At 36.2% G+C, this 12307-nt stretch overlaps 1 protein-coding gene across 2 annotated transcripts; it reads right to left on the reverse strand.

Annotated features, from left to right (window-relative positions):
- Positions 1-989: 989 nt before the first annotated feature.
- LOC113299523 (transcription initiation factor TFIID subunit 15-like) lies at positions 990-5425 on the reverse strand. 2 transcript variants are annotated; one of them, XM_026548548.1, is made up of 8 exons: positions 5292-5425; positions 4568-4727; positions 4070-4443; positions 3753-3947; positions 3043-3126; positions 2215-2296; positions 2014-2140; positions 990-1527 (listed from the first exon to the last, which is right to left on the reverse strand). In XM_026548548.1, exons 2-8 carry the CDS (start codon positions 4685-4687, stop codon positions 1268-1270), a joined length of 1242 nt encoding a protein of 413 aa, XP_026404333.1. In that variant the 5' UTR covers positions 4688-4727; positions 5292-5425; the 3' UTR covers positions 990-1267. The 2 variants fall into 2 exon arrangements, with proteins under 2 accessions (XP_026404333.1, XP_026404334.1); XM_026548549.1 differs by lacking the exon at positions 5292-5425 and having other exon boundaries at positions 4551-4680.
- Positions 5426-12307: the final 6882 nt, after the last annotated feature.

The following is a 12307-nucleotide window of genomic DNA, read 5'->3' on the forward strand; positions in this document are numbered from 1 at the left end:
GGATCATAGTTGTTCTTCTTCACTGATATTTTTGGGAATTGGTTGTACTCAATCACGTGCAGGTTCAAATTGGTTTAACCTCCAAATCCACTGTTTCTTCGTTCTCAATCACTTTCAATGCTTCCTGAAATTAAATCTATATAACAGATGCAATACGCCTCTACTTATTGATTAATCATTGCAATTGAGATGTTGAAATGTCTTTAATCACTCATCATAGATTCGTTGTATCGATTCAATAATATTGACCAGTGAGTATCCTGATACAGTATTTAGATGAAACCCAAATCTTTTATTGTCACAAATCTTTAGTATGTTGAGTGAAATTTGTGATCTGATGTAACAAAAAAAAAATTGATCTCCTTGATCGGATATATTTTGAATCTAATTTTTTTGGATTTCCATTGAATCTCTTGGTTTTTTTATTGAATATGTGGATTAATTTATGAACGAAGCAACACCTTATCAACTGAAAATACCAGTAGTTTCTCTCATTCAAGATTTTCTAATTCAAGAAGAACGGTAACTTCTTCATTAATGGTGGCTCAAGGTAACAACAACAATGATCCAGATCCAACAAAAAAGGTAGAGAAAAAATTGCTTCTGATATTGATTAAGATTTTCATGGTGAACATCCATTCTACCCTTTGGACTATTATTAATGTGCATTACCAATTGAGTTTTGGAGAGATGACAGAGAGAAAACATCTTCTGTAATTTTTTTTAACTAAAGAAAAAAAAAAGGTAAAAAACAACAAGGTGGTTTTACGAAGTTTTTTCAACCAATTAGTAAGACCGGAATGTGCACCCCGGTTGTAGAGGGGTGCACAAAGTTAGACTCGTTTTTATCAGTTCATTGAACGCTTTATTAGTTATTAAAGGTCATGTACTTTTTGAAATTCTGATTAACTTTTAACTAATATTTTTGTTTTTAATGAAAATATTAAATATAAATCCGAATATTTCATACGCAAAAAAACAAACTAGTATGCCCAACTTGGATCTCCATCGAGAACTAAGCCAAATGTGCTGATCAAACACCAAGTTTGATTCCTAAACATTCTCAGTCCGCAGAACTAGCAGTACGCAACAATCCAACCCACATAACAAAAACAGTGTACTGGGTGTGAAAAATAGTGAATCCGTTCGTTACTACCAATCTCGGTGACGGTACCAATCTCATTACCGCGAAACTAACAGTACGCAACAATCCAAGCCACATATAACAAAAACAGTGTACTGTGTGTGAAAAATAGCGAATCTGTTACTACCAATCTCGGTGACGGTTCCTGTCCCCATCTCTGTCACGCTCATGTCCATATTCCCTGCTCCGGTCATGATCGTAATCTCGGAGTCTATCTCGGTCCCGGTCTTTACCCCTCTCTTCCCTGTCTCTTTCCCTATCTCTGCTCCTGCTACGACGATAATCCCTAGAGCTGGAGTAACCATCACGTTCCCTACTCTTGCTGCTCTCCCTGTCATCACGATTCCTTGTCCTGTCTTTGCTTCTCTCTCTGCCATTTCTTTCTGTAACAATGTCATTAAAAGTAACATTAAGCTCAAAAAGATAACTGCAATTCCAGCTTAAAGAAGATGAACATCCAACAAATGCTCTTAAGTGTATATGCCTACACAACAAGAGCATTGTAACTAAGAAATTCAGCATAACTATATTGTCAGATCAGGGTGACTCCCACCACACTGATCATTCCTCTCACCCCTGCTACAGATCAAGTGAAATCATTTTATGCCATATGGCAAGCTTTTAAAACAGGAGGATCTGCCAGGACTTATTAAAAAAAGACTAAATATGAGAAAACTATAAGAAAAAGAGGATGCTTCATGAGTAATAAATGAGAGAGGTCAAAAATGGTCTACAGCAAAGTTGAGCAAATAATTTTCAATCAAACTCATATGAAACTTTTAACATATTCATCCTAACTGGAAACACCAATGCTAAGCCAACTTATTGAAGGAAAGTAATTTAATTGATCCAGACAATAACAAAATTACCTAGTTCCTCAACCTCCCATCCAGCTCGACCAGCACCAGGTAGTACTTGTCCAGCTTCTGCTTGTTGTGTTTTAGCACGAAACTTCTTCTTGAGATTTCCGAACTCATCATATAACTCCCCATCATCCTAAAATTGGCAGGTTAAATTGCAGGTCCAGAATAAAATCAAAAACCTCATCATTACAAACACTAATATCTTACTTGTTCGGCTTCCCTTCGCCGGCGCCTAGTTTCTTCAATTTCTTCTTCGTCAAGTTCTTTGTAACCCCCAGCTCGTCCTCCTCTGACAGCAATAACAATAACCGTTCTGATTATTATAATAGTATACTACACAAAAAATTATGAAGGAACGGAGCAAATTATTAAACACGGAGATGGTTATGCAATTCTGACATTGCTATTATTCTTGAGCTATCAGCGTACACCGGGCTCAGCTGAAGCAAATGTCAGACTGAGAGATGATTGATTAGTGGAGAGTGGAATATGAAAAAAGCAAACAAGCTTTTATATTCAACGTTCTCCTTCCAGTGGAGTTTAGTCTAAAGAGGTGCCTAGCTATTTAACACATAACAATACTCATCAACACAAAAGCAGTGAGAAAGACACATTCGCTTAGAAATTTGAAAATATCAATGCTGGGAATTTAAAGAGATATTGCAACAGAAGGCTGAGGCACCGAAGAAAACATCAAAAAGTAACTGAATTAGAACTACAAAATGAACCTGGGTATTAAATATGTCAATCCAACGATTAATATAAATTGATCAAGGCCTAGAAGCAACACTTTCATTATTGCCAATCACTTTAAGATGGCATAAGTGATCAATGGAGGTGCAAATGAGCTTTGGAAGAAATTTAAGGGCGGTGCCAATATATACCGCAAAAATTCTTAGTACAGATTGCAACCTCCAAGGCACCAAAAGGGAAATTTCCAGACTAGAAGTGCCAAAATTAAGTTAACTTTAAAGCTCCTTAAGAAAGATAAACTTCAATCTTGTTGAGACAACCAAAGACGGAACAGTTTCATACCTTACGCCACCTTCGTTGTGACCAGGCTTGTTGGTGTTACAGATATTGCATTTTGTTCGCTTAGCCCAGTTAATGTTTGCACACCTGGAACCAGAAACTTAATTAAACAAACAAAATATGATGAAATAAACAACATCAAAGTGCAGAAAAGAAGAAAATGAATAATGACACCTCATCGCTGGAGATAACAATGACTTACAGTAAAATTCTACCTTCAAATGCTCAGAATAAAACATGCGTGGTAGTAAAATTCAACCTCAATTAACTTCTTTTATTCTTAGCAGCGCACGGCCATGTTGAGAAGAAAAACCTTATGTACATGATTGGTGATGGCAAATATACTTCTGTTTAACTCTACTTTACTTCTGTTTAACTCTACTTCAATTGCGGTGTTGTACATCACCCCTAGGCATATCTTTTACTAATTGTTTATTAGATAACTGACAGAATGGCTCTGGGTTTTTTTTTTGTCAATTCTTATGATACTCAATTAAGAATTTGACTTTCTGATAAATAAAGAGAAAATATAACAAACAGTTGAAGTTTTCCGGTTACTATCAGTCTTAGCGGAGCCAGACAAAAGTAAATTTAACATCGAACCTGTAAAACAAATCTATTTTCCAACAATTATACTAAGGCCTTCTAATTGATCTCACAATTATATACAAAATTCTGAAACAAGATAAGATGTTTGACCGCTAGTTCCTTACATTGGACAAGCCCAATCATTTGGTCCAAAAAGACCTGCTGGAGCACCAGCAGGCCGTCCTCGACCTCCTGAATCATCAGCACCACGTCCCCTTCCTCGACCACCTCCCGCAGAGCTACTGCCAGATGCACCAGACGGACGAGCACTCCCACAGCGGTTGCACACACCACGAAAAGCAAAGTTCACATTACCACAGCTGAGGCAGCACAGTACAACATGTCATTTCATTTAAAAATCGTCATATAAAATCTTAAAACAATGTCAAGCGTAAATGCAGAAGTGCGAGAAAGAGCTGCTCACCAATGTCACATCACAGACCTTGTATTCGGACATGACCAGTCTCCATCTTGCTGCCATGGTTTTCCTGAAGCATCAACCCGACCTCTACCTCTTCCCTCACCACCATTCACATCAGTAGCATCTTCCTCTTGTCCGCCAAAATCACCAACAACAATTGGATCCTCCACAAGATTCATTTGCTGCCCTGAGTTATACGAAACATCATCTTTGTTTTTGGCCTCTGCTATATAGACTTCAATTATATTTCCATGAAAATCCTTCTTATTGAACCAGTCAACAGCTGCCTGTGCCGCATGTGGATCCTCATACGTGATGGTTGCATCTCCCTTTGGCTCATTTGTGACTTTATCTCGATAAAACCATATCTTTGGCCGACCAGTTCTCTTGTCTTTCTAAATTTCATAAATGTTTAACACAGAAAAAGCATAACTTCAGTTTCGAGATAGAAACTGCTGCTGCCAACCGCTAGATGCTAAAAAGTCGAACAAAAATATGTTACCTGTTCGAACTCCCTACCTTTAGCAACCCAATGGTGCCAAAAAACTCAGCAAGCATATTTTCGTCAGTCCCATCAGGCAAGTTACAAACATATACAGAACCATTCGAAGGGTTTCCTCTTCCTACACAGTTCGCCATGTCAGCAACGAAACACCAAGCTCATGAAACCCCGCCAAACCTAGCCAGCACCATAAACAACATGTATAATTAAGTTGCATATATTTCTTTTCTGGTATTCTCATTATAACATTTCGGTGCCATTGCTCCCAGAAAATTGTTAGAATGTTCAACTGGTTTATATGAATGACTGTACAAACAATACACAGCAGCTATGCTTCGATATAACACAAAACCCTCATCAAAGGAATTGTTACCTGATAAATCAAAAAAAGTATCATACAAGAAAGACCCCTCATAACATCTACCATCAAACCCAGAGACAGTACCATCAACCACATAGAGTATACTATTTCAGATGTAACAAGATCCTAAACCCTAAATGTTTACCCACCTATAAACCTAATTTAGGAAATTCAAACTTACTATCAAACCCTAAAAATGAATCTCGCATGAATCAAAAGTAAAATTAAGTAATCTAACAAACCTTGATGACATTAATGTAATTTTCAATCACATACATAGAGATCCATACAGCTTTTGATTCTAAAGAACTGAAAACGAAAAATAAAGATTATGAAAAGAAAAAACATCAAACAGTTGGAAAACAATATGGATTACCAACCTGAAAATGAATCAGAGATTCAAACAGAGGAAGATCTAACCATGAACTCACTTTGAAGATCGAAAAGAAATCGGACTTAGGTTATTAGGGTTTATTTCGGCCCTGACAAGTGAAATAAAAAGATTTTGAAAACAAATAGCGTTTCTTCCGGAAATTCGGAAACCAAAGACTTCATAAGAGTATAATTATTCAATGACCATAATACCCTCGCATATTGTGTATCTTAATTAGGTCCCTTCACGGGGCCACTGCCAGCTCACCTGTGAAGGCTTTTTTCTTTTTTTTTTTTTGCATTCTACCATGATCATATGCCTGGTTATAAGAGCAAATCTTACGGTAGAATCCAACCTATTCCAAGTGTGGAAAATCCATGTAATGTCAAGTCTAATGGCTTCCAAGTTGGGGTCTTCTACAAAAAGTCCAAGCAGGGTTCCATAATTTGGTGGAATGGTCCGTGGAATCCATGAAAACGCTAATCAGAATAGCGTAAAGCGCTATTAAGAATAGCGCGCTAAAAGACAAAAAACGCTATTAAGAATAGAGCTCTATTAAGAATGGAGTTTTTCCTTTATCCGTAGATTTAAACTGAGTTGTTGAGAATCTTACGGCTGAGAAAAAAGCTCCATTCTTAATGGAGCTCAGCTCTATTCTTAATAACGTTTTTTAGCGCTATTGAGAATAGCACTGAGCGCTAATTAGAATAGCGTTTCTACTATTCCACTATTAAAGTTGCGCTTCCATCCACTGTTCCAAATGCTGAGGTGGCGTGGAAGATGGAAAATGGATGGATTTCACCATAAGACTTGCTCTAAAAAAAATTGATAACCAGGGACCAACTTGGCCTGGTTATAAAATTTTAGATTGGTTTTTTTTCACGGGACTAACTTGGCCTGACCTTCCAACGTGTACTGAATCTTACTTAAGTTCAATAAATTTTAGATTGGTTTCAAAAAAAAAAGACCTGGTTATTGATAGGATTTTGAAGCACTAGTCCCATTTTTGATGAATTTTTGTGTTAATCTACTTTAAGGATACTAATAGTGAAATTCAACTGTTATGAAACCGGGAACTTACACCCCCGCGATCCTTCCAAAGATGGAGACAAATATTAAGACAATTACGCTTATTTAAGATAATTTTGTGGGTATATCATATCTAAATATCCACGAGATAAAATTTCTCCACTAGAGTCACCTACTAAGTGTAACTGTATTTCTCCCAAAAGTGAGTTAGGGTTTATAATTTAGGATATGTTTAGTTTGCTTAGTTGTTTTTTTCCTTATTCCAATGAGATGTATTGTCTTTTGAAATTAAAAACATTAACCACATAAATTATATTTTTTAACTATGCTGGAATACATAAATAAAGCACACTACGTTCAATAATCTTTAAGGATTATAGGTTAAAACAATTCATACAATTCATCATGCTTAAATTTTTTGCATGTCTTCAACAAATTTTAATAGAGCTGCATCATATAAATCAGCAAAGAATAATAAGTTAGAATGATTCAGAAAGCCACATAAATTAATAATATGATTTCAGGTGAATTTCCTTTGTTGTGGTTAAAAGCTGAACAAAGCTCTCTTCCTAGAGCTTCTGGCTCCACCGGAAATATTTCAACCAATAAGATTTTTTTTGTTTTTTTCCCACTACTAATTTTTTTTTCTTTGATATTTTCGACCACGGGTAATAAAAGATGTTGTGTAAAACTTTATTTCCAAACCCTATTCTCCTCTGGCTTATTTTTCTTCTGGCGCAGGTATGAAGATGGAGAAGATGGAGAGTTGAAACACAATCGTGATCATTGTGGTTTACTTTTTTCTATAAATTCACTAACTGTATTTTGATTTGCATATGAGGGTCGACCTGTTCGAACCATGTAACATTTTTTTTAACATGACCAGAATTATCATAATTTTAATGATTAATTCTATGTTTTTGCATTCGAATTAGGGTTTTTAATTTTGCATTGCATTGAGCTCTTGGACTGATATTTAATTTTTTATTTTTGATGTTTGTAAGTGTTGTCAGCACCAAAATGTGCAACTAGGTATTTGGTATTATCATGGCTTTAACGATTCTTAATTCAATGTTTTTCCATTCAAATTAGGATAAGAAAAGAATACAACCAGTTTGAGATGTACTATAGGTTACCTGACCATGGTAATACAACTTGCAAGTTGTATTATGAGCAGTAAAATATTTGTAGTTTAAGACTTCCTTTAGTGATAGTTAATCGAAATTCTATCTTATTAAAGAAGGCGAATCCTGGATGACACACATTGGAATCTCTCGAAAACGGGACAAATTAAATTTAGTTTGGGGTAATGATGTGACCAGCTTAAAATGTTCTCATGGTCAATGACAATGTAAGTTTACCGCCATCACTTTAAGGTATGATCTAAAGTTGCATATTGATTTGTGCTTCCTGTGAGATAGTTTGAACCCGTGTGTTCACATATATTCCCTAAAGAAATTCACGTTTCTTGACGAGAGGAAAATATTTCGCTCCACTCTCAATGATCACGACCTCTTCAATTGGCGATTCTGAAGTGAAGTCACTATGCGGCATATTCGTGGAAACTACTCATCATTAAGCAGTTCAACTTTATCTGAATATATGGAATCACGGGACCAAGACTCATTTAAGCTGTACTGTTTAGGTTGATTTGTTCAATCATTTATTAAATTCTCTGCCCATTTTCCTCTGCTTTAGCTGAATCATTTTTTGTGTTGTGTCTGCAAGAGATGTCAACGGCCATGTATTAATCATTTTTACAAATTTACAAGAAATGAAGAGAGCCAATGGTAATCCTTGCATGATGAGGATTTTACTCTTCCGTACCGTAGGTATGCGTATATAAAACTATTACAGCTCTCATTTTATCGACAAGTCATACTGCTTACCGTATTCCGTATACTTCGATACCCATACCACTTTTTATCCAGTGGCAACAACATGTAAGTAACCTAATTGGGTTTGTCAATTGACGAGGCTAAGCCGCAACGTAGGAAAGCATGGAATAGAGGAAACACATGTGATTGTTGTGGTCCAATCGTCCTATGTCAAAAAAAGAAAATTAAGGTAAAGCGTCCAAAATACAATCTGTTTGCACTCCATATAAATTGTTGGAGCTTAACCAATGTTGTTATTCATGTCCCCGTATTTCTGCTCAGGTAAGTACTCTTTAATCTCCACGAATTCAACTAAGGTCTTCTTCAATTTTGACATCTGAAGGTTCATAACATGGAAGAAAGGTACCACTTGCATGTACATGGCCATGAATTTATCATGGCTATGCAACAAGTGAATGAATCTAACTCTAAATTAACTCAAATGTGCAATAGGTTATGCAGGCTTACCCTGGCATGCCCAATGACAACCCCAACTTTAAATATCCTTCCTGTGTTGGACCTTTCATCCCCTACGATACAAAGACAATTTCTGAACTAATGGATGCTAAATGGGATCCCACTCCCCAAGTACATTCCTTATTATCCAAATACGTTGCATATATTTATATTCTCACCAAATGAATTACTCTCATCACAAATGGCTAACCAAGTGTGGCATGCAGGTACTCAGTCGAATTATCGTCAAAGAGTGCAACTCAAACGTTAGATACCACCGGGCACAAATATTTGAACTACAACAAATGCACTCCTAAAGTGGTTGGTGGAGTGGGAGAGTATGGACGCACCAAATGTCATGTGTCTGTGCTGCATTATTATTGAAATATGGATTCAGGTAAAAATCCTTTGTTGTGGTTAAAAGCTGAATCAAGCTCTGTTTCTAGAATTTCCCGATGGTTCTTGTCGTCTGAATAATTAGTGCGTGGTTGAAATGATATTTAGTATACACTAGAATGGGATTAGATAGTCAAAGATTTTTTTTTTTTTTTTGTTCTCTTTAGCATGGTTATTTTACTTATGTTGGAATTGAATTGTATGAAAAATCAGGTACGTTAATTAAGCTTAATATCCAAATGTGCTTCTCATGTTGAAGGATCACAATGTGGTATTGGTACTATTTGATTGTGGTAGTTTAGAACAAACATTGAATGAGCTAATTAACAAAACAACTTATAAGGGACAACCAATTTGAGTCCGTGCAAAGCACGGGCATGTCACCTAGTAAATAATAATAACCAATAAATTTGAAAATATATATTCCCTAAATTCTCTGACTCCAATTCAGGATGCCTTGAAAAATAGGCCTTATTGAGCCTCTTCGTGGGCCAGGTAACCGACGAAATCAAAGCAACTTCATTTCGGACCATTTCTTATCTCTTTTTTTTCCTTGTTAGGTTTGAGGTTTTAGTTTGTTTTAGTTTGTTTGATCTCGGTGTTTTGGTATGGAAATTCAACTAGGTATGAACCGAGTTTGGGTATCCTCCAAAGGGCTTTACAGAGTTGGATGTCAGGAGAAGAAGCTAATTTACAGTTTATAACTTAATCACCTGTAATAATTATGTATTTTGTTATTTCTTTCTTTCCAGATGCAAGGTTTTGGCATGCGGGCGTATCTTTTTGCCTTTCTTTTTTTGGTTCTCGGATTAAATTCGCCTAAGTTGATTGCCTGAATTCATGGTTTTTTGGTTTCTAGGATGAACAATATGCATAAAAAAGCAAAACAAAAATTGAACACCTGTATTAAGTGTGGGAAACTTGGCATACGTGCGAGTATATACTATTGTGTCAAACACTGCAACACATGAAATACAAACTCCTTAAAATTTGAAAGTCGTTAATGGCTGGACTAGAGTTTGATATAACATTGAGGTCCCTTTGGTAATCTCATCTGGCTACGTTTTTCTTCGTCCATTGTGAGCCATATATGGATTTAGGCCTGAAGATATACTGACCACCCATACCTCTATATATCATAGCTAGTTACTACCTCTTACCCGCTGGTTCTTGAAGATGCATATTTTCCTATCATGGAAATATGTACCTACACGAGATTGAGATGTGATTATTAGTCTGAATTTATCTTCTGACTTGATCTCATTATCGATCTTCATTTGTAGGTTACTTAGTTCTTAGTCCAATTAGGATTTATCATGGTATCTTTAACTCGGTTAACACAGTTAAACTCTGAAGAAAGTAGGAGAAAAGAACAAAGAAAAGATAATTATTATTTGTTAAGTTAGACTGGAAAATATGTCTTAGATTACAAAGTGAGCCTTCATGGGCTTATATCCAGTTACATAACGTATGAATCACGCTAAGGGTTTCCTAATGGGGACACTCGTGTAAACCTGGAGGCAACATCATGATCCACTCAGACTTTACTTCATTATTAAGTTAGTTGCTCGGCCTGTTATCTTCATTACCTCTCGATCTTCAGGTGTTGACAGCCTTGGCCTTGTCTTCGCTTCTTGATCCAGAACTCATGTCTTGTACGTATCATGATATCACATATATTTTTCCCACTCTCTATTGACACTTCATCTTGAGTTCGTACTCGACATGAAAACTTATTATCTTTGAGGAGATTTGAGATCTCTCGTAGCACCGAGCTCCGGGACCTTACAACGGTCGGTTGTTTGGTAGATTTTATATTTTGTCATCTACAGATTTTAGATTTAAGTTCCCTAATAAAGATTTATTTTATCATTTATTTCTGATATTCTTAGTTTGTTCTTTGTTTATCCCTTTATTCTTCTGTTTGGTTATCTTGAATGTTTTGGGTTTAATATGAACTAGAAGTGAGTTGTTTTATCTTTAGTTATGTTGTGGTTGTATGGTATTGGTTTCTTTTCTTTTTATTTCTTTCGTCTTTAAATTACTTGTCTTATAATTGATTTGTTGTTGGTTTCCTTTAACTTTTCTGCCATTTTTTACCGCCACTTTTTAATGGAGTTTGTTACAACCTCACCTTTTTCGAGAAGCATCAGCATTCCCTCAATCATGGATAAAGCATCTACCTGTGATCCTATTATCCTTCTTATACCTTTGTTGTTTTCCAAATATTTGGTTAATGTCAATTGCTATTTTTTATTGATACGGAGAATGTTTGCAACCACTTTTTATGAAAAACCCATATGACGAAGTACATATAAGGTCTGAAAGCTAAGTTTAAAGTTGGAAAAATAGGGTACAACTTGTTTTTGATAAAGTTCGAGTCTAGAAAATACAAAGCTAGAGTGCTTGGGAACGGACCATAGTATGTCTATGGGAATGCATTTCCTACTAGTATGTGGTTCCTGGGCATGTTTAATGAAAAACATTCCTTAAATATTGGTTCATATTTTAAACTTGCAAGATTTTCACCTTATAGAAATGTAATTATATAAATACATCGAGCATTAGGAAAAGAATGAGAGATTTTCCCTTAGAGCCTGGTAACATAAATCCGGCGTGGGGTGTTACAAAGTGGTATCAGGGTCATGGTAACATAAATACTGGAGACCGGGTGTAGGGTCTTGTTTGATCACGTTGGGCACGAACTCTGCGAGCAATTTGATTTTTTCCTTGTAAGAATTGGTGTCGATAGTTTTTTATTGTTCATTCTTAGAGGATGGACGAAAATAGGAACAATGGTCGTTATAGACTTAATATTCAAGCTTGTGGACGCCGTGGTAGAGGTCGTGGTCGAGGTCTTCATGGGGTGAAAATTTTGCTGAGAATTTTTTAAAAGAGAGTAATTCACGCATTGTTGGTAGTAGATATCGTAGTGAGGATGAGTCGAGGTCCACAAGTGGCTCTCGATCTTATAGGACTAGGTACACATGTGGCTCTCGATCTATTCGCATCGAAAGAAGTGAGGATGGACCTAATTATGAATGCATCAATTATAATAGTACTAAATTAGAGTTTTGTTCCTCGCGGAGGTCCGGAGACTGTGACACCTACAGTAAGGAATGATCCATTAGATGTGGAGAGAAACATGAGGTCTTAGGTTCAATATTATCATGAATTTTTAAAAATAAAACCCCCTTCGTCCACAGGAAATGGAGGTGCAACTGAAGCACATTAGTGGCGTAGTAAGGTCGACAAGGTACTAGCT

Source organism: Papaver somniferum, chromosome 7 (genome assembly GCF_003573695.1).
Source record: "Papaver somniferum cultivar HN1 chromosome 7, ASM357369v1, whole genome shotgun sequence".
NCBI lineage: Eukaryota > Viridiplantae > Streptophyta > Magnoliopsida > Ranunculales > Papaveraceae > Papaver > Papaver somniferum.

Excerpts from the sequence above, each read along its gene's own strand:
- LOC113299523 (XM_026548548.1), bottom strand. The coding sequence starts at position 4,687 with ATGGCGAACTGTGTAGGAAGAGGAAACCCTTCGAATGGTTCTGTATAT. Across the intron at positions 3,127-3,752 it reads AATGATTGGGCTTGTCCAAT|GTGTGCAAACATTAACTGGG; the intron begins GTAAGGAACTAG and ends TTCTGGTTCCAG. Across the intron at positions 2,297-3,042 it reads CACAACGAAGGTGGCGTAAG|AGGAGGACGAGCTGGGGGTT; the intron begins GTATGAAACTGT and ends TATTGCTGTCAG.